This window comes from Ixodes scapularis, unplaced genomic scaffold (assembly GCF_016920785.2).
Source record: "Ixodes scapularis isolate PalLabHiFi unplaced genomic scaffold, ASM1692078v2 PGA_scaffold4__175_contigs__length_147842914, whole genome shotgun sequence".
NCBI classification, from domain to species: Eukaryota; Metazoa; Arthropoda; class Arachnida; order Ixodida; family Ixodidae; genus Ixodes; species Ixodes scapularis.
In genome coordinates this window covers 142789329-142810101 of record NW_024609879.1, presented here as the reverse complement: position 1 = coordinate 142810101, position 20773 = coordinate 142789329, and the positions used below count along the sequence as shown (strand labels likewise).

General features: G+C 47.6%; 1 protein-coding gene across 1 annotated transcript in view; it reads left to right on the top strand.

The window, feature by feature from the left end:
• Positions 1-20773, top strand: part of LOC115325316 — a 66003-nt gene that overhangs the window by 12733 nt on the left and 32497 nt on the right. The window contains exons 4-5 of the mRNA XM_040215974.1: positions 267-379; positions 3623-3638. Of these exons, the coding sequence (XP_040071908.1) occupies positions 267-379; positions 3623-3638 (129 nt within the window). The remainder of the gene's footprint in view (positions 1-266; positions 380-3622; positions 3639-20773) is intronic.

The following is a 20773-nucleotide window of genomic DNA, read 5'->3' as shown; positions in this document are numbered from 1 at the left end:
TTTTGCTCCCCGAAATAATTGGTACACAATCTTTTGCCTTGTTTCACGATGGGCTGTTGGGGCGACTTTCACACCAGCCCATTAACTGGCTTCGTGTGCTTGGAGTTAATGCGGCACCGCCACATGCACGCAGCATTAAAAGCTTTGAATGAGTACTTAGAGAAATGCAATTGGGGAGGAATTAAATATTTTGTAAAGTTGGATAACTAGACGGATTAGAATTATTTACTATATCAAAATGGCATCTTTACGTTCTTTGTTCACAGATCTGTGACAGGCATCAAGTTTGCATTAAAAAGCCCAACGAAATCGTCGAAATAGAAGAGACAACTGAAAGAAATAATGTTTTTGTGAATGAAACATTCTGGTATTCAGACGATTATTAAAAGACCAAAAACACTGGCCTTAAATGTTGCGTTCCTAAAAATATATTCTACGATTTTTCGGAGGAGTAATTTATGTGTTGCCTATGAAACAAGTTGATAACACTTCGAGCCATGGCCTTTTATGAAACATCCATTGCCTAAGATCAGATTCTGAAGACGTGTAGGGCTACTCGGTCCTACTATTTTTTGTTTTTTGTGCGTAATCATAAATATTTTTTTATTACAGCGAAGCTGTTTATGGCTAGGGTTCTGTGGATTTTTCGTGTGCTTGACCAAAATATCTACGCTCGCACCGCCGCACGCGGACGCCTTCCCCGTATAAAAGATTCGAAGTCAATAAGCAAAAAACAAGCGTTGGCGCACGCGCATGCAAGATGCTATTTTTTCTAGGCTTTCGCTTTAGAACAGTCACTTCTGCAGACGCCAGCTCGTGCGGCGCGTAAAACACCATTCCCGGCATTCTCCTTGATGCTTGAGTAATTCAGCAATCGGTCTATTTCACCTCTCTATTCTCGTCGTAATGGGGACCCCCGAAGAGCAACGCGCCTACGAAGAGCAACGGCGGGAACGGCACCGAGAATGTCAGCGGCAGCGGCGGGCGGAACACACCACCGATGAAAATCCTGCTCAATGCGTCAAGCGCATGCGGCAAACCAGACAAGGCGACGAACGTCGCGGGGCGGAAAACGCATCAAAAATGTGTCTGCGTATCCTTTCGTCATGATGACCACCGACCACGACAATAAATATCTTCATACCTTTGTTCACAATTCTGCGTACTTCGTAACTTTATGAGTGTTTTTATAATTTATGTTATTTCGTTCATACTTAAAAATGCGCGAAAAAAAAAACAAAAAAACCTTCGATTAACCACGATTCACGCGTTTTTTAGACTCCCGGGCCAGCGTCCTAGGGCTAAAGGCCTGGTGCAGACTTGGCAACCAGAGCTCGGTTTTAACATCTAATTAAGTGTTTACAAATTTTACTTTTAGTACCATTTAATTTAGACCTGGAAGTTCTGTATCTAACATGTCAATATTCATTCATATTACTTCTTGGAAATGTATTCAAGGCCACTACATTATTTGTTTGTACTCTTCGTCTTCTTGTCCTCCGTTTTTTTTTTTTTCCTGTTTTACTTTTTTTAAAGACGTACTATATCAAGTCTAAGAGGCAACCGATTGAAGGTTATTTGAGTAAAATGGAATGGGGCAAATACAAAAAAAACAATATCAACAAATCCTATCCACAGATCAAGGCAAAACAAGCGAATGTGACATTAAAATCTCTATAAACAACACAAGCACAGATGGCATTAAAGAGAACAACATCAAAGTCCCCATTTTATTTATTTCACAAAACTGCCAGCCAAGTAAAAGGCCAAGGCAGGAGTATGCACTACAACTAGAACACATGCTGAATATGTAAGTGTTGATCACAAAATAAAAAAGGGGATGAATTAGATTAACACACACCATACCATACACCATAAAATGTTTTTTTAACACTTCATAAATGTGCAGGTAGCTTTAGTGACATGTGCAATCACTTTTACCTTGAATAAGGTACTTATAAGCCCCTTAAACCATCTAATGCTGTGACTGATACGGTACACTTGAAGACGGAATAAATTTTATGAACCACAAAGGATTCAACATCCTTTGTGATTCGTACTCTTTGATGGCACTGGTCTGAAGGAATCCCAGACTTCAGGTGCATACTCGAGAGAAGGGTGCATGCGTGTGTTATACGCTGCAAGTTAGATTCGCCTTGTATGCTACTGAATCTATCAGCTTGTCTAATATGACACAAACCTGAGGTCCTGGAGATGCCAGTGAAGTGTGCGTTCTGCAGGCAGCAGCTGCCCCAACTCCCCAATACCACATTGGAAGCCATGGAAGCCACAAGAAAGACGAACCTCAAAAACTTTTTCGAGGGTGCCTTTACTTCATGAGTCTCCTTCATAGTGAGACGTTTCGAGACACTTAAGCTGAATTGCAGCGCAAAAGCGTTCAAGTCTAAAGTTCAAAATGTTCTCTACAAAGTTGCAACTCATACTTCTGTCGCTGCACCAATGTCAGTGTTTGCTGCATTGAATTTAGTTGTCTTTGTAGCTCTTTGTTATTCATCAATACATCAGAAAGACAGACATCCTGATGAGACTGTCTGATGCCAAGTGTGGACAGTGTGCCTGAAAAAGAAAAACACTATTATTTAATCTTGTTAAGTGGCTATTGGTGAAACAATACGCTTGGATATAAGTAGGGTTCCGCGTTTTCGGTTTCTATTTTTTCAAAATTCGGCGTACTTTTTTCGTTGTTTATTTTAAAATTCCATTTTCGGTTTTCTTTCGGCGTATATTTATGCCCACCAAAATTTATCGGCTTTTTTCGGTCTATATAAAATAAACACCACCGGACACCGGATCAGATTATCCTTGTAGCTCTGATTTTTTTGATCACTCAAATAATAACGGCACAGATATATTGAAAAAGAAATGGACACTTTGTTTGGCAAATGTGTGCAGCTGTAAAGAATCAATAAAATAAAAAAAACAGAAGTAAAAACAAATCAGATATAAAGCCTATGCCCAAAAAAACATGGAACTTCACCTTCTGTACATCAGGATTACGTGATCTTATTACAGCACACACGCATGTACCTTCCCAGGTTCTTTTCGTTGATCCGCACTCTTTCTTTCCTGTTAATATGACACTGAGCTTCGAGAATGCCCTCCCAACGCTAACACTGGACACTGGCAGGCTAAGGAGATGAAGCGCTGTCTGAGTCAAAATTGACTATACAACCAATTGTGACCACCAAAGAGACACGGTGCGACGTTTTGAAGCACAACACAACATGCAGAGCTTGCATCATGTCAGTTGTAACAAGTATGTAGCGCCCCCCTCCAGTCCGCCCGTCTGCGGCCGCCTGGCTCGGCGGGCAACATTGTTCACGACACTAATAAACGCCGTTGAGCGCACGCGCTCCGGTCAGACATCGTCCACCCTCAACCAGACTGCGTGTCGTCTCTCCTCGGCGGGTGCTTCGGCCCCCTTCGTCCACGTTCGAGAAAGATCGTGACACTGGCGACGAGGAACCGTGGCACTGGAGCCCACCAACGTGCACGGTTCGGCCCACGCCGCCGAGAGAGTCGGAACACCGCACCCCGCTCCTGTCGCCATGCCGCTGTACGGGAGGCTCGAGCCGTTCGAGGGAGATGGGTCCGCCTGGCCGGTCTACGAAGAACAGGTCCACGTGTTCTTCCGGGCGAACGACACGCCGGAGGCGAAACAACGGGACATGTTCCTGGCCAGCTGCGGGACCAGAGTCTTCAGTCTCCTGCTCGACCTCCTCAAGCCGGCCACGCCGCACGTTAAAACGCTGGGTGAGCTGCTCGCCACGCTGCGCTCGCACTTCAGCCCGGCGCCGTCCACGCTTATGGAGCGGTTCCGCTTCAATAACCGGAGCCGCCAGGACGGGGAGACCCTCGGGCAGTTCGTCGCTGCGCTACGAGGGTTAGCGAGCACCTGCGCCTTCGGCGACCAGTTGGACTCGCTACTCCGGGACCGGTTCGTCTGCGGCATCAACAACTCCGCCATGCAGACGCGACTCCTGGAGCTCCCCGACCCCTCGCTGGACGACGCGGTGAAGGCAGCGCAGGCGATGGAAGCCGCAGCGAAGGACGCCAGCGAGATAGCGCGTGCGGCCGGCTCGCCGTCGACGGAAGCGGCGGTGAACAAGATGGCGGCAAGGAGCGGTGCCTGCAGCCGCTGCGGTGCTGCTCACTCCCCCTCACAGTGCCAGTTCGTCCAAGCACGATGCTTTACGTGCGGGAGAACTGGGCACCTCGCACGTGTCTGCCGAGGGGGGAGGACGAGCGGAGGCCAGCAGCAGCAGCCTGGTTCAAGCCCGGGTTCCAGCCAAGCCCGCGGCCAGGGTGGTCGTCGCAAGAGAAAGCGGCGGGGACGAGCGGCACCAGGTCCGGGTACCTCCTCAGCCAGGGTCCACGTCGTGGCCGAGGACCCGCAGATCTTCGACGTGTGGCACACCAGGAGAATTTCATCGTCTGTGCCACCATATATGGTGTCTGTCGAAATCTGCGGCCACCCCATCACCATGGAGCTGGACACAGGGGCCAGCGTGTCGGTCATGCCCGGGAAGCTGTTCAAGCAGACCTTCCCCGGCGTGTCCATCGAGGCGTCAGACGTCATGCTGCGCAGCTACTCCGGGCAGCTTTCCCAGGTCCAGGGTCGGGCCCAAGTCAGCGTTCGCCTTGGCGACAGGGAGGCAATCCTTCCCCTTTACTTAACCAAGGGGTCGTCGCCGACGCTGCTGGGCCGGAACTGGATTCACTCGCTGGGTGTTCGGCTGCCGGAGTACCAGGAAGCTGCGCTGCACGTGGTGAAAGACGTCCCGAGCCTCCTGACCGACTTCCAGTCCCTGTTCCAGCCGGGGGTGGGCACCTTCGCCGGCACGACGGTCGGCATCCACGTACCCGAGGGAGCCCGGCCTCGGTTCTTCAAGCCGCGTCCGCTGCCGTTCGCCCTGAAGGACGGGGTCACCCAGGAGCTGCAACGGCTGCAGCGAGAGGGAATCCTGGTGCCCGTCAAGTCTTCCGAGTGGGCTGCACCGATAGTTTCAGTCCTCAAGCGAGACGGCCGCGTCAGGATCTGCGGGGACTTCAAGGTCACCATTAACCCCGTCGCTACCGTCGAAAAGTACCCGCTGCCTCGGGTAGAAGATCTCTGGTCGGCTCTGTCCGGGGGACAGAAGTTCACCAAGCTCGACCTTCGAGATGCCTACCAGCAGCTGGTGCTCCAGGATGCCGCCCGGAAGTACGTCACCATTTCGACAACCATGGGACTCTTCCAGTACACGCGCCTTCCGTTCGGCGTGGCCTCAGCCCCAGCCATCTTCCAGAGAGAGATGGACAACCTCTTCAGGGGCATGAGGCACGTGGCGGTGTACTTGGACGACATCCTGGTTACCGGTACCGACGACGGGGACCACCTGCAGAACCTGCGCAAAGTCCTGACACGACTACAGGACGCCGGTCTCAAGCTGAGGCTGGACAAGTGCGTGTTCCTGACCCCCAGCGTGGAGTATCTGGGACACATCATCTCCCAGGCTGGCCTGGCCCCGGCACCCCGCAAGATTGAGGCCGTGCTCAAGGCGCCGAAGCCCAAGAGCAAGAAGGAGCTTCAGAGCTACCTCGGCCTCATCAACTTCTACAGGAGGTTCCTGCCCAACCTGTCGACGCATCTGGAGCCGCTGCATCGCCTGCTTCGTGACGGGCAGCAGTGGGCCTGGAAGAAGGAGCAGGACTTGGCCTTCCAGCGCAGCAAGGAGCTCGTTGTTAAGGCTCCAGTGCTGGCGCACTTCGATCTGGCCAAGCCTGTGGTCCTCACCGTGGATGCGTCGCCGTACGGGGTAGGAGCCGTCCTGTCGCACCGGGGTCAGGATGGTCAGGAACGCCCTGTGGCGTTTGCTTCTCGTCGACTACATGCGGCGGAGCAACGCTACAGCCAGCTCGACAAGGAAGGCTTGGCCCTCATCTTCGGGGTCCAGCGCTTCCATCAGTACCTGTGGGGCCGGCAGTTCGAGGCAGTCACGGACCACAAGCCGCTGCTGGGGCTGCTAGGACCTGACAAGGCGGTCCCAGTGCAAGCATCGCCTCGTGTGGTACGCTGGGCCTTGACGCTGGCAGCCTACAGGTACAAGCTGGTCTACCGCCCTGGGAAGGACTTGGGACCTGCTGACGCCCTGAGCCGCCTGCCCCTGCCGGAGGTGCCTGCTGCCGTTCCAGAGCCAGCTGACGTGTTCCTGCTGGAGCGGGCCTACCCGGGGGTGCTTACCAGGACTGCGGTGGCGCAGGCGACCAGCCGGGACCCGGTCCTGTCTCAGGTGGTCAAGGCGGTTTCCCGAGGGGAGGAGCTGCGTCACCAGGCATACAGCCACAAGACCGCCGAGCTGAGCTTGGAGCAAGGCTGCCTCCTGTGGGGTTCCAGGGTGGTGATTCCACAAAGTCTGCGGGCCAAGGTGCTGCAGCTGCTGCACGCGGGGCATCCTGGCATTGAAAAGACAAAAATGGTGGCACGGTCGCACGTTTGGTGGCCTGGCTTGGACCAGGACATCGTGCACCAGGTGCAAGGCTGCCAAGTCTGCCAGGAGAACCAGCGAGCCTCGCGCCATGTGGAAATCACCCCCTGGCCGTTCCCACAGAGGCCGTGGTCCCGCTTGCACGTGGACTATGCGGGACCCTTCAAGAGACACTACTTCCTGGTGGTAGTGGACGCCTTCTCCAAGTGGGTGGAGGCACTGCCAGTCACCAGTCCATCGGCAAGCGCGACCATTGCGGCTCTGCGGCAGGTCTTCGCGGCGCAGGGATTGCCGGACATTATCGTGTCTGATAATGGTCCCGCTTTCGCCAGCGCCGAGTACCTGGACTGGCTGCAGAGGAATGGGATCCGCCGGATGCTGGTTCCGCCGTACCATCCTGCTTCCAATGGTGCAGCGGAGCGAGTGGTCCAGACCATCAAGGACAAGCTCAAGAAGAGCCAGCCCGGGGATTTCCGAACGCAGGTGGCCCGGGTACTATTCCAGTACCGGACCACACCGCATGAGGTCACTGGCCGTGCCCCCTGCGAGCTTCTGCTGGGCCGGATGGTCAAGACCCCCCTGGACGTCTTGCATCCAGACCTCCGGTCCACGGCGCTCCTGAAGCAGCTGAAGCAGAAGCTGGCTGCTGACCGAGGGTGCCGTCCCGGGCCTTTGCCGGAGCCGGGAGCGTCGGTGTACGCCAGGAACTTCCGTCCTGGCCTACCCTGGTCTGCCGGACATGTGGTTTCACCAGCGAGCGCCTCATCGCTGCTCGTCCGCATGCCCGACGGGACCACCTGGCACCGGCACGCCGACCATGTCAGGCCTCGCCTCGGGACCTGGCTTCCACCCTCGGCCGTCGCTTCAGAGGACCAGCCTGCAGGGGGCCCAACACCACCAGTAGCGGCCGGCGGAGCGCCATCCACCCCCGAGGCGACAAGTGTCGCCAGTCCTGTGGCACCAGTTGGACCGGTGCCACACCCAAATCCAGTCCCTGCGGCTCCACGGGGTGGAGCGCGACCAGTTCAGGCAGCGCCCGGCGTTGCCACACCTGGCCCGTCGACTCCAGGGCCCAGGCGGAGTATGCGGCAGCGAAGGCCACCTGACCGGTACTCGCCGGGGTGATATTCACCATCGACCGGCCGGGACTTGACACGACCTGACGCCTAGTTGGTGTCGGCCGTGTGTGTTTGTTTATATATTTTGTTTTTAGAAAAAACAAACTGGGGGGGAGGAGTGTAACAAGTATGTAGCGCCCCCCTCCAGTCCGCCCGTCTGCGGCCGCCTGGCTCGGCGGGCAACATTGTTCACGACACTAATAAACGCCGTTGAGCGCACGCGCTCCGGCCAGACATCGTCCACCCTCAACCAGACTGCGTGTCGTCTCTCCTCGGCGGGTGCTTCGGCCCCCTTCGTCCACGTTCGAGGAAGATCGTGACATCAGTCTTCCTTACAACGAGTTTGAAAACACGCTCGTACATGGCGAAGTCATGGGGCATTTCGGACTTTACGTTCCGATCGATGATGCGCACAACAAACCAAAATGTCGTGATGGCATCCGTGTATCCCATACATTCGGAAACGTTTCGATAGACACTGTCGTTCCACTTTTTCGCCACGGCTCTGCGGTACGACTGGAAGGTTAAAATGACCGTTTCCGGTTAAAACTGATTTTCAGAAAATGGATTCGACGTACTTTTATCGGTTTTTATCGATTTAAATCGAAAATGCCGAACCTAAAAACTGACCTTTTTCGGTTAAAACCGAATTTCCGAAATTGAATTCGGCGTACTTTTATCGGTTTTTATCGGTTTAAACCGAAAACTCCGAACCCTAGATATAACTAACAGTGCGTAGCTGTCTGCACTCCGCCAGCCAATAAACAGCAGTCAAAATGAAAACGCATCAGCAGCGGCTGTTGCTTCGGCAGCCTGTCCAGGACAAGCTTAAGAAGCAAAGTTCTGTAGAACGCTGCTTGGACCTTGCTCGAGTCGCCACGGGAGGGCACGCACTTCTAGAATTAACAAATTAACAGAGAAGACACTGGTGATAAATGTGGCTTGGTCGACCTGGAAACAATATCATTGTGTCAAACTTGAGAGCAGCAGCAGGGTTGCCAAAGCAGACTGCCCTGGGGAAACTGGGGAGTTAGGCTCTGAGAGCGCCCTCGGGAACTTTCTTGGGGGCCTCAGGAGGACGCACTCACCTGCAATCAACGGCACAAGCGGTAGTTGTGCCTCAGTGGAACTGGAAAGAGTATCGGACGGCCACACTCATCAAGAGCTGCGGTCGCTGCGGTAGACTGTCCCGAGGAAAAAGCTCCGCTCGGAGTTTGCTGGGGCGCCTCGGGAGGACACGTACTCCAAGAATGAACAAGGTTGGCACTAGTGGTAGGTGTGCCTCGGTCGACCAAGGAACAGTATCGGACAGCCAAACTAACGAGAAGCTGCGGTTGCCGCAGCAGTCTGTCCTGAGTGTATTTCAGTACTTTGGGCATTGCCTCGTGGTATACTGTTCGGACCTTGTTGGGGGTTTCTTCGGAACTTCAGGGAGCCAACAAAAACAAATAAATGAAACTACATTTTGTAAAGGGGACACAGAAAATCCTCAGTTTGTGCAAGAAATTTGTATTTTAAAACTTGTGTAAGGTGTCTTACTGACGAAACAAAATCTAGTTATATGAGATGTTGCACATACCATTTACATTTCTAGTTTTCTAGCATAATGGTTTGCCCTCTTGGTAGGAGGTCACGAAAAAAGAAATGTTTGGGAGATTACCTTGCCTCAATATTTGGCTCTCCTTTGTTTTGCATGATTAGTATTTCGAATTGGTCAATACTGAAGTGGTTCTGTAATAGATTGAAGAGATCGAATTTTTGTCGAAAGCATGTCACCTCAAACGCCCGTTTTTACATCCTAGGTTGACTTCCCAAAAACTTGCACGTTAAGACTGCGCTTTCAAAGCTGCTTGCGCGAGCGCGGAGTTGATCTCAAATGTTTTATTTGTTTTCATTTCTGTTTCAATAAGACTGCCAGAAAACAAGACCCTATTGACGCTACGAGAGCGAACGCACTTTGAGTGGGCTAAGCTCACACACTCGTACAGTGAGTGCGTAGTCAGAGGAAGCATACTTGTACTTGTTGCCATGGCTTCGCTCGCACTTATATTGAAACGGGCTAGAGATACATCCACATGCTCGCGTTCGCAGCAGCGAAAGCGTTGCAAGCAGTGAACTTTTATGAACTTTCTGCGAAACAAAGTATGGCAGGAACACGCCGTTTTGAACGACGCTCACCTCTATGGCACGGGCGTCCGTGCATGCCATTAAGTCGGCAGAGTTGTACTCGCTATTCGCTCGCGCTTACGGTAGAATGGAGTGCATATCTCGCTCTAAACAGCTGTATTTTTTTTAAATTTTGGTCAGCTTTATACAGCGCACCTACCTCGCATAACATTGCGGCACCCGTCGGGTCAATATATTTTCAACCAACTCGGTGAAGCAAGATCTTCCTTCGAGGTTCATTTTACGTTCAAGAGGGACACTGAAAAGCTCTCTGGCCGACTTTTCCACAGGTGCAGCAGCTCGTCAGCTGCGGCGTAGCAACAGCTTAGGAAAGTAATGTCGGTCGGAAGTCCAAAATTGAAAGCAGGATGTCACGTGACTTGGCTGACCAATAGTGTGTGCGGCGGTTTGTTCAAAGAATGGCACCACTTTTCCCAGGATTGAGGGACTTTACGGCGTTTTCATCAGCTTACCGCCCGGTCACGCCCAAAGCAGACGACATGAAGCTGAAATTACTCGAAGAACCATTGCTTTTGTTCGTTTTGTGTCCAGTCAATGTGTTTTATTGAGCGCGTGCCGTTTTTACTTAAAAGACATCAACTCATTTTGACGCGAGCGGGCGGTAAGCTTGAGTCGGGGCCGCTGCCGCCACCTGTCGGTGGTTTCGCCAGTCAGAGGGTGCGTCGATAGTAGGCGGGCGCCGTACGCAAAAAAGAAGCTATCTTTTTTTTTTTTTTTTTGACGTTTTACTTGGTAAGCGATTTCCTTGAAATTTTCATGTGATGCTTCCACCACCACCTTGTGGCCTCTCTGTATTGAATCGAAGTGCGATATGTTACCACTCCAATTTATGCGGTCATATCAAAGGCTTCTTCCGCATTCGTTGGGACTCTGTGGCTGTGTTCCCAATCTTACCCAAATAAACCCGAATTACACCGGTGGGTCGAGTCACGTGACAACACAGGTTGACGAACGCTGGACGCGGGTAGGGTTTTTGGAACGCCAAGGTACAAAACCCTTAACCTGGAGTAAGATCGAGTAAATTTTGGAACACGGCCTGTATAATGCCCGATCCACATTAAAATTTTACTAATTTTAGAAAGAATATCTCGAACGTCGATTTAACTGAAACCTGTGTGAAACCAGATTATGAGTTACTTTTGCCGGTGAACGTCGTGTTCCTTTCACTTTTCATTTTGAAGGATAAGGCTATAAATGCCTATCCGGTTGTTATGCGGACATCTTAAAAAGCAGGCATGTTTATTAACGGGGTCTGTGCTTTGAGTTACTACGGCACCACTCCATGCACACTCCAAAAATTACCTTGAACGAGTATGCGACAGAAACCAATTGAAGACAAGACAATTTGAAAAAAGTGGAACAATTATTTCTTTTAGACGCGTCTAAGATCTTTAAATATAGACTCAAGTTTTCGTTTCAGATTTGTGACGAAAAACAAATATGCATCCGGAAGCCCAACGGAACCATCGAAATAAGAAAGACAACTAAGAGAGACTGAAAGAATTTTGTAAATCAAACTGAGCGTGTTTCTGGCACGTCGTTTTACTAAACAAACAAGTAAATACCTCAAAACCCCGACATTAAAATTTGCATTGTTAAAAACAAGTTCTAGATTGATTTCGGAGGATTAATTTATGTGTTACACATGCGAAAAGCTGAGGACATTTAAGGGAGGCACTTTTCTAAAACATGCATTGTCTCAGATCAGTTGAACAGAACATGTCGACCTAGTCTTACGACATCACGTTCTTCTGGATAATATTAAAAACTAAATTTTCCAGTAATGTTTTATAAAAAAATATCAGGCGCCTTTTCAAGTATTTATTATTGTGCTCCGCTGAAGCCATTCCTCAACTACAGCGTTATTCGTTGCAAACACGTAGGCCTCCGTTTGCACCTGGTTGAAATAGGTCACCTAGTCGAAACGTAAAGGTCTGGATTGCCACAAAAACAAGCCGAATTCTTCTCCTGTCATCTCAAATCTGACAGCGACTTTTCGAAAGACACATTTACAATGCGATATGTTTTGGGCAATTTTACGACCTTCATAACTGTCCCGCTGAAAATGCGTAGCTTGTTCGACAATGTCGCTTCAATAGATTTTACTTATGTTTCTGGTCAAAAGAAAACAAAACGATTGAAGTCTGCCGAAGCTATTTTGTCGCATTCGGTTTTAACCGTAAAAGTTTACTTTCCTCAACCACCATGTGAACGGGGGGAGGGGGGGGGGGGAGGGGGGGTTTTGGACGTGCGTTTTTCCGCACTGTGTGCTGCAGAGCGCACGCGGAAATGTCCTTAATCCCTTATTCATTTTTGCACACCCTCTTCCAAGCTCTCTGTAGTAATTTGAAAAGAAAATCCCACAAAATAAAATGTATGAAAGAGGCAGAGTCCACGCCGGCCTGCGAGGTGCAGTCTTCCCCCTCGTGGGGAAAGATAGACGGTCCGAACTCACCCAGACGTTTCAGTCAAGGTCGAATGTTGTGGCCAAAAAAAAGGGGATGACAGTGTCGTTACGAACGTTTCAAGTACCAGGGGGCACACAGCTGAACTGACAACATTCTGGTTTAAAGTACGCATCATTGACCGAAATTTGAAGTCTGAACTGCCCTATGGCTTCTCGCAGTACGAGAGCACTTTCAAATTTTGCTATTGGTCACACTGACGCGATTCAAGCCTCGCAGCCAGAACTGTGTGAATATCTGCTGTACGATGGAGATCGAAAACGTGGTACCGGTTGTTTTTCGCCATTACAATGGATTGATTGGCCACCATTATGTACTGCGGCAATTCGCCTCCTATAGCTTGCCTGTTTCGTGTGTGAATGTTGAGAGGGCATATTCTAAACTTACGGTGATAACCAGAAAAGATAGAACGCGTATTAAGGAAGAAAACCTGGGCAAATGCATGTGTTCGTACTACAATCAGATTAAGTGATTGTGACTTGATTGGAAGTGACAAGTACAATTGCTGCGTGGACGTTCAGTTTTTTTGTTTTCTTTTTGTGTTTACTCTTTTGTTTTGCAGTATTCGATATAAAAACGAGCTCGAATTATTTAGTGCCAGTATCTGACTCGCTTGTACTTGTGTATGCGTGTTTCTTAATTCCTGTTCCAGTTTGATGCGTATCATTTTTATTCCTGTCATTTTACGACATTTGTGTTAACAGCAATGATAAAGCCAGAATATATATTCGCCAAAAAAAGCCAAAGCATGTTTGTTGTATATACATTCACCAATAAAAACCGAAAATATGCATTCAAAACATAAAAACAAAAATGCGTCATATAAAAAAAACACCAAAAACGCTGAACCTTTCTGATGTTTCACGATCCATAGTGCGCAGTAAGTCGAGTCGGTTGCTTTATTTATTTCTTCTTGATATTATAGTCAAACACCTGTTCCAAAGGCGTCTCAGTGAAAAAAGAAAGAATAGAGCCAAATCTGGCGTATTGTTATTTTCAAATCCACGTGAGCTGTGCCCAATCAAAATTTAAGATAAATTTTTTTTGTCCAAAATAAATAACCCGTTTGGCTGTGGGCTCGCTCAAAACTAACACGCACTTTAAGCTGACAACTTGAAAACTCGCAGGCAAGTCTCGGTTTGCTCTGATCACGTTCCGCTCTTCTACTTTAAGGCAAACGTTGTACGACCAAATTCTATTGTTGCCAGTTACTTATTATACGCGGCAGCATTTCTAGATGTCAAACATGAGCAAGATTGACATCATTCATTTTGAATCTCTTTATGAGAGATGGCCGCGCATCCGGGTTCATGCATTAAGGTTGCCTAACACCTTCGCAAATGTATTTATCTCGCATAATTAAGTTATAAAAGAGGGAGAAATGTAGTAACGTGATTCTATACCGCAATAATTATATTCAGTGGGAAGTTATTTCTGGAATTATATTTCGTTACGGTAATTAAGGTCACTCCCGGATTTTTATTTATTCTACGCGTCTTTATAAAAACAACGGAGGCTGTTTATCGTGCCAACTGTTTTCAATATTTACGTGAAACAAACTAAATCGGGTCGTTAAAGATATCACAGCATAACAAACCGATAATATTTGTTAATTAGTTTCACACACTGCAACCTCATTTGTAATTGCTTCAGAGTGAGGATGCAGGATCTCAGTGAAAAGCAAAATAAACAACAAAAAATTAATCACCCTAAAAAATAATGATTCAGAACAGTCGTATATTAATGCAAGGAAAACTGCATAATTGCTGAAATAAAATCAATGTATACAAGCATGCGCGTAGGCCCGTCAACGTTATACCACAGCTGAACTGCACGTGTCGAAAAGGATATTTTAAAACAGTTAACATAAATTGAAATGGTAGAATGTTTTAATGGTGAAAGCGTTTAGTGCGCGAAATAGCAGAGAAGGAAATGTATTTACTACGTTCAATGCCACTAATATTTTTATTTAAAATCAATTCTATCAAAAATGTGATATAAGTGTTTAAAAATATTCTTACCAATTATACTTCGATGGTATGTTTTGCGCAGGTACTGGAAAAGATTTTAAGAGCCGAAAAAAAACTTCTCTCCCCCCCCCCCCCCCCAAAAAAAAAAGAAAACAAAAAACAGCCTATTTTCCATACAGGTTCTGGGTTTCCTGTGAAAAATACACTATGATTGCAGGAATTATTTTTGTCCTGGTTGCCGTTGCTTCAATATTTGGCAAGTTCACGTTTCTCATCATCACTCTTAGATTACTGTTAGTCGCATACTGAACATTTATATTTGCATAATACAAGAAACCGGTGTCACAACCTCATACCATATAGTCGTCACACACGGGAAACCATATTTATTTATCTATTTATTTATTTATTTATTTATTTATTTATTTATTTGGTTCTTCGTGCCTCAAAACGACCGAAGTTTTTGGATGAGGCACCTAAGTACAAACTATACCATGCTCACAGACATTCATAACAACAGACTTACATCCACGCATTGAATCATATTGAAAAGGATTATAATAATAAAAATTACAATAATAATAATAATAATAATAATAATAATAATCAAGAATTAAGATTCAAGAATCAAGTATAATTTTTATTAGGTGTACAGTAACGACCACGCGGTCTTGGTATTGGCACTTCGAAACTTAAACACAACTATAAAAGTGGGGGAAAAACAGTTAAAGATAACAAAAAAAAAAACTTAATGCATTGAGTAAAAGACACGATGCATATAGCCCATGCTGACACAAAGATACGACTTACACAACAAGCAGGGAACGGAACACAGGGTCCAAACGTAGGGTAGAAGACTGCCACAAAGACTAATAATATATCTTATTGAAACAATATATAATAAAATTACAATCACGACAGGTTCAGCGAGACTCATACAAGACTTAGAGATCTTACAAATCCAATCACACAAAAATATAAAGATGACTTGCAATGCTATTAAATGTCCAACACATACGAAACATGGAGTCCAGGGCATTTAACGTCCGAGGAGAGTAAAAAGACGTTGTCAAACGGGTCGCTGTCCGAGGAACTCGTAAAGATATCTGTGAGAGCAGTTCTGAACAGTCGGCCATGTTATGCAGGACTTTAAAAAGGAAAACCATGTCTGTCTTTTCTCGACGGTGCAATAAGCTGCTCATATATAGGACGTTCAATACACTGTTACTCTGTGATAGAGATGTTTCATCGCGCAGATATCGATATCGATAAATAGATTTTAAAAAAATGCTGCACTCGCTTCATCCTTAGGAGGGTAGTTTTACAACTACCATTCCATACAGGAGATGCGTGTTCAAGTTGAGACCTTGTCAAAGAGCGGTGCAGGGTTACAAACATTGCAGCCCTATTGAAAAATCCACCAGACCGGTTTGGTGTGTCCTAGTGTTTTCTGACGTAAACATCAGACCGGCCTGGTGTGTTCTGGTGCGCACATCAGACCAGCCTAATGTGTTCTGTTGTCCCCACTAGAACACGTTAGACTGGTTTGGTGTGCCCATCACATCATCCTAGTGTGGTCTGATGTGCACATCAAAACACACCAGGCTGGTCTGATGTGCACAACACAGCACACCAGAATGGCTTGATGTGCACACTACGCCACACCAGACTGGTTTAATGTCCACACCAAGGCACACTAAACTGGCCTGACATGCACACCAGGGTGCCTCTGGTGAGCACACATTACGGATATATGTATGGTGTTGAATGAAAACATGTTTTCTTGTAAAATTAAATAAGATGTACAGAGCTAAAACACCACATTTGATTTTATAAGGTGCTTAATTGAAGGGGCGATGCAACGATTCACTTCAAATAATATGTACTTTGCATAAGCATGTTGGCACAGTGTAACAAACGTTTACCTATATGCAATAGCCTGATGGAAAGAATACAGGTTTGCCTCGTCAACAATCGTCAGCAGCCTGTCATCAATGAAAACTTGAAAATATTTCAGTCGGCATTTGACATCATCAGAGGCTGTAAACATGGGTTCCGCAGGCTCCAGAAAACACCGGTCTTCTTTTCCCCAGTCAAAAACTTGCGTCGGTGACTTTTGCTTCTTTCTTGACGTTGACAGAAGTGGACAGGCGGGCGTTCTGCCTTCAGTTTCGTTATCGCTTGGAAGTTCTGTTGTTCGGCCCTTCGTTGGCAAGTTCTCCTCGTCACTGTCACTCACTTCACTATCACTAGGTCCCGCATCAGACACTGTTCCACTTTCTGGAATCAAAACCACACAGGGACGATCGCGACACCGTGTCTGGTAGAAAGATCCCGATGGAATTTCCTTCAGGTAGCAGTAGAATACGAAGCCTAAAAGAAAAGAGCACCACGTCAAATTCTACCAGAAAACAGGGATGTACTAAACCACGCCAAACAGGAAGCTTTCTCCCGACAATTAAAGCCGATTCCTCGTGCACAGGTATGTAAAATTCAGAGTGAACGCCCGCCCCTAAAGGAAACTACTGAAACACTGCCAAATCTAAGCACGGAACGGAACACCACAGAAATCACAGAGCTACTATGCGACTCCTCTCTTAAGACAGTTTCACATGCAGCGACTGTGCGAAAAAAAAAAAAAAAAATCGGTGCGACAGCCGACGCAGCGAGTGCGATCGCAATGTTTGGTTTCACATCCTCCAACAACCGCGCGATTTCTGTCGGAGCGGCTGGCGCTTCGGACACGGACGCGACGCGTTTCACTTTGTCTAAAATACAACAAAAACGTCTTAATAATCATACATGTTTTAGGAATGCAATATGTAACCAGAAATTTATAATAACGAAGCATTAAATTAGAAGCTTTTATGTGCCTACATTTATTTTCGCGGATGAAAGCTGGCTAATGAACGGCTGATTGACGAGAAAGCGATCGCACCGGCTCTGCGGCAAAATACCAACTTGGTGGAAACCAGTTGCAGAGCCGCTGCGACAGTGCGACTGCGATTTTAATCGCATATTTACTAGAAATCGCACCGATTTCGGGCGAGAATCAGAGCATGTGAAAGAGCCTTCGCATATCTACTATGTACTTTTTTTTCCCCCGACCTTCATACGTTTCAGGGTAAAATACGTCAGCGCTATGGAATCCAGAACTTGTAAAAATTCAAAATTAGCATATTTCAGAGCAAAGTACTGCTTACCTTTGTAACAGCAGGTCGAAGTGCGTAGCACGGCGTCGACGATGCGCATCTTGGGCGCCGCCATGCACATCGCAGCCGACGGAGCGACGGAGTATCTGGAAACCCCTCACGGCGAAAAGTCGAGACCACGAAACCGAAACCAGAAAATGTATTTCCTAAGATACGTTAAACATTTTGCATGAGTATTGCTTTGGGTCCCAAAAACACTATTTTCATATTAAATGTGTCCTAAAAATACACAAACATTTTTTAAAGTACCTAAAAGGGTTAATAAAAATAAAAACGAAAGGAAAACTTTAGTGTTGCTAGAAGTGCTAGGAATCGTCGGCGGCGTCTGTGCACACTGGGCAATTTGCCCCGCCAGCGAGCTGCTGAGCGCGAAGGAAAAAACGGTCGTGGGAGAAAAGGAAAGTATTAAGGATATTTCTTTGTTTCTTTTTGTGCTTGCTGCATTACCATGTGGGGATTTCGCATTATTAGGTCTGCTGAGACACTTGTAGCTTTATTTTCAGTGAACGATTCGAGCCTGAATGTATAGCTTTACAGAAGAAAAATTTCCGGGCGGCTATCAGTTCGAAAGTCTTTGTTACCCAGCATTGCTAGCCGGCAAGCATATTCTAGAGTGGTCATTTGGACACCAGTTTGAGTTGTCTTCACCACTTGTGGGGTCTCTCTGTAATAATCGCCGCGCGATCGGCATGTGCTTCGCTCGTCTCCCAGGGAGTGACACAATACAACGAGAAGATTGCGAATCGGTTTACTATACTTCCCAGTTGTCCGTCTTCGAGAGCCGGCACTGCGGCCCGCCGAGCCGGGTTGTCGCCCGTCATTCAGAGCTCGCAGTCGCTGTCCGTGTCCAGGCCTGCGGATCGTCCTCCCCACGCCAGCGCTGCGTAGGCAAGCTGTTCCGGGCTATCAGAGCCAGAGTCTCGCTGCGGAACCACTCCGGGATCGTCATGGCCTAGGTCGGTGTGGCCAGGGCTCGCCGTTTCCGCCGGTCCTGATCTGAACCTCGCTGGCGGAACGCTCCAGGAGTCGCCATGAGCCAGACCAGCCAGAACGGCTCCATCGTTCCTGCGCGGCCCCAGCCTGGTGCGGCACGCTCTTCCTGTTTCCTCGCGCTCGCCCCCGGCTAGAAAATGTGAGTAATTAGAAACATACTCTGCGTGCTAGAGAACAGTATGCACGTTACAATGGCTGTACCGTGATATGCAAGCCTGGTGTGAAAAGGTGACAGGCAACAAGGTGCACATTTGAGAAGGATATTTACGCTTCACTTGAGCTTTTTCTAAAGAAAAACTTCCGCATCCTGTTTTCTGCATGCCGTCACATTTGTTACCAGATTCAGCGTTAAATTTTGTTGCCGAAACAAACAAAGCTTTATGTGCTGCGAAAATTTACTATTTGAGAACTCGCAGGTTTGGAAGGTTTTGGTTACGACCACGCGTGTGCCGAACGGCTATGCGCACATACAACTACGACTGCCAAGACGGGCCTTTCGCTTCTTGAAGGCCTGATCGCCTGATTCTGGACGTCACAGCGAAGCAACAATCGGCCCAATTGTTCCTATTGTATTTCCCTATGTGGTGTCTATAGTCTGTTGCAACCTAAGAACGAAGGGCGAGGGTAAGACGGGCCGGGGAGGAGGAAGCAGGCGGAACGCTAAAGAGAGAAGGAGGTTTTCCCCTCTCTTCTCCAGCGTTCCGTCTGCTTCCTCCTCCCCGACCTGTCTTACCCTCGCCCTTCGTTCTTAGGTTGCAACGGACTATAGTGACTCGTAGAACAACTTGTATAAAATAGTTATTTTGCTGAGTAGTCTGCAAAACAAGTTCGTCAGACCACTTTCCAAGCCTGCACATCTATTTTCGTTCACTTCAACAGCAACAATTACTGTAGAATTTACTTACCTGATGCATCACACTGCAGTGATCCACTTCTGTTGCCGTGTCACTTCCGAAGATCTCGAGGGGAAGCGGTATAGTTTGACGCTTGAGTCGCCTTCGTGACTGTGACAGTCTTTCACGCAGCAGTAGCGACATTTATTTTTTGGGGGAACCCTATCGAACCCCAGCGGGTTCCTGTGGCATCTCACCTACTCCTATAGGAGTAGGCAAGATGCTACAGAAACCCGCTGGGTTCATGGAGACGTGAAGCCGGGACTTACTTTTAAGAAGAACGGTTCCCAAATAGGCTGACGCCGATCCAAAATGCCACATTCACACTTGGTTTCTAAATGCACCCGCCTGCAGTCCTTGCGATCCGGGCTGTCCTGGCCTACCCAGTCTTTTATTTTGCAGCCGCTAGATGGCGCAATACGTAGTGACAAATTGCATTGCCGGTTAATATTTGGTACACTTGAAGTGAGGGGAGCGGAATGGGGGGGAGAGATTTGTATTATCGAGATTCTGCTGAGTCGTTGCCCAAGACTCCTCCGACTGTACGTTGCAAATCTTAATTTGTTTTTCATCTGTATAAAAGCAGATATTAATTTACTGACAGGATGACAGTGCTGGTGGGCCCAAATCTAATTATGTATTTGCAATCTGAACTGCTGAAAATGTAGTTGCAGGTAGTGACAATCTCAATTTAGTGGAGCAAGTCAATTGATTGTTCAGGAGAGGCTCTGCCCAGTACTGTTATTCACATGCTTCAGGCCCTTCTACCGTTAAGAAAATAGTGTTTCACCCTCTTTGCACACAGGAGCAGAGGGATCAAAAGTCGCTTTTTTAGGGGCAGGACAACACTGTCATACTACTATAGCCAGACTTTTAACTCAACAAAGGTTGATGACAGAACAGGAAGACATCATTTCATGACTTTTTTATGCAGCGTAGCACGATACAGTCATTGCTTACCTGACAGGCGAGTAGTTGTAATAACGAGAGTTGGTAAGGTTGCCAGTATCTTACATGAATAAATACTATCTTAAAGGCATGATTTCAAAAGGTAGTGTTCATTTATTTAGTGCATAAAGCAGCCTGGCTGTGGCAACATCATAAGCAACAATACCACCTTAATGGTAGTGACCACAGCCCTTGTGTCACCTTACTAAAAGTACCGCAAGAAAGAGCTGAGGTTATTTCTAAAGGTTTGCATCGTCATAAATCAAGTTAAAGCGATCTGCTAATGGTCTGAAAATCCTAAAACAAGTGAAAGTGATTTACTGGTAGAGTGAAATTACGAAACATTTTGAGGGCATGCATTGCTGAAATCTCACCTTATTAGCAACTGTAGCATACATTTTGTTTGGGAATATGCATGCTTCCTGCTATTACTACAACAAAGAAATGGGGTTCAATGTTTTGACTAACATAGCTCCTGAGCATAGGGCTAGATTGACGT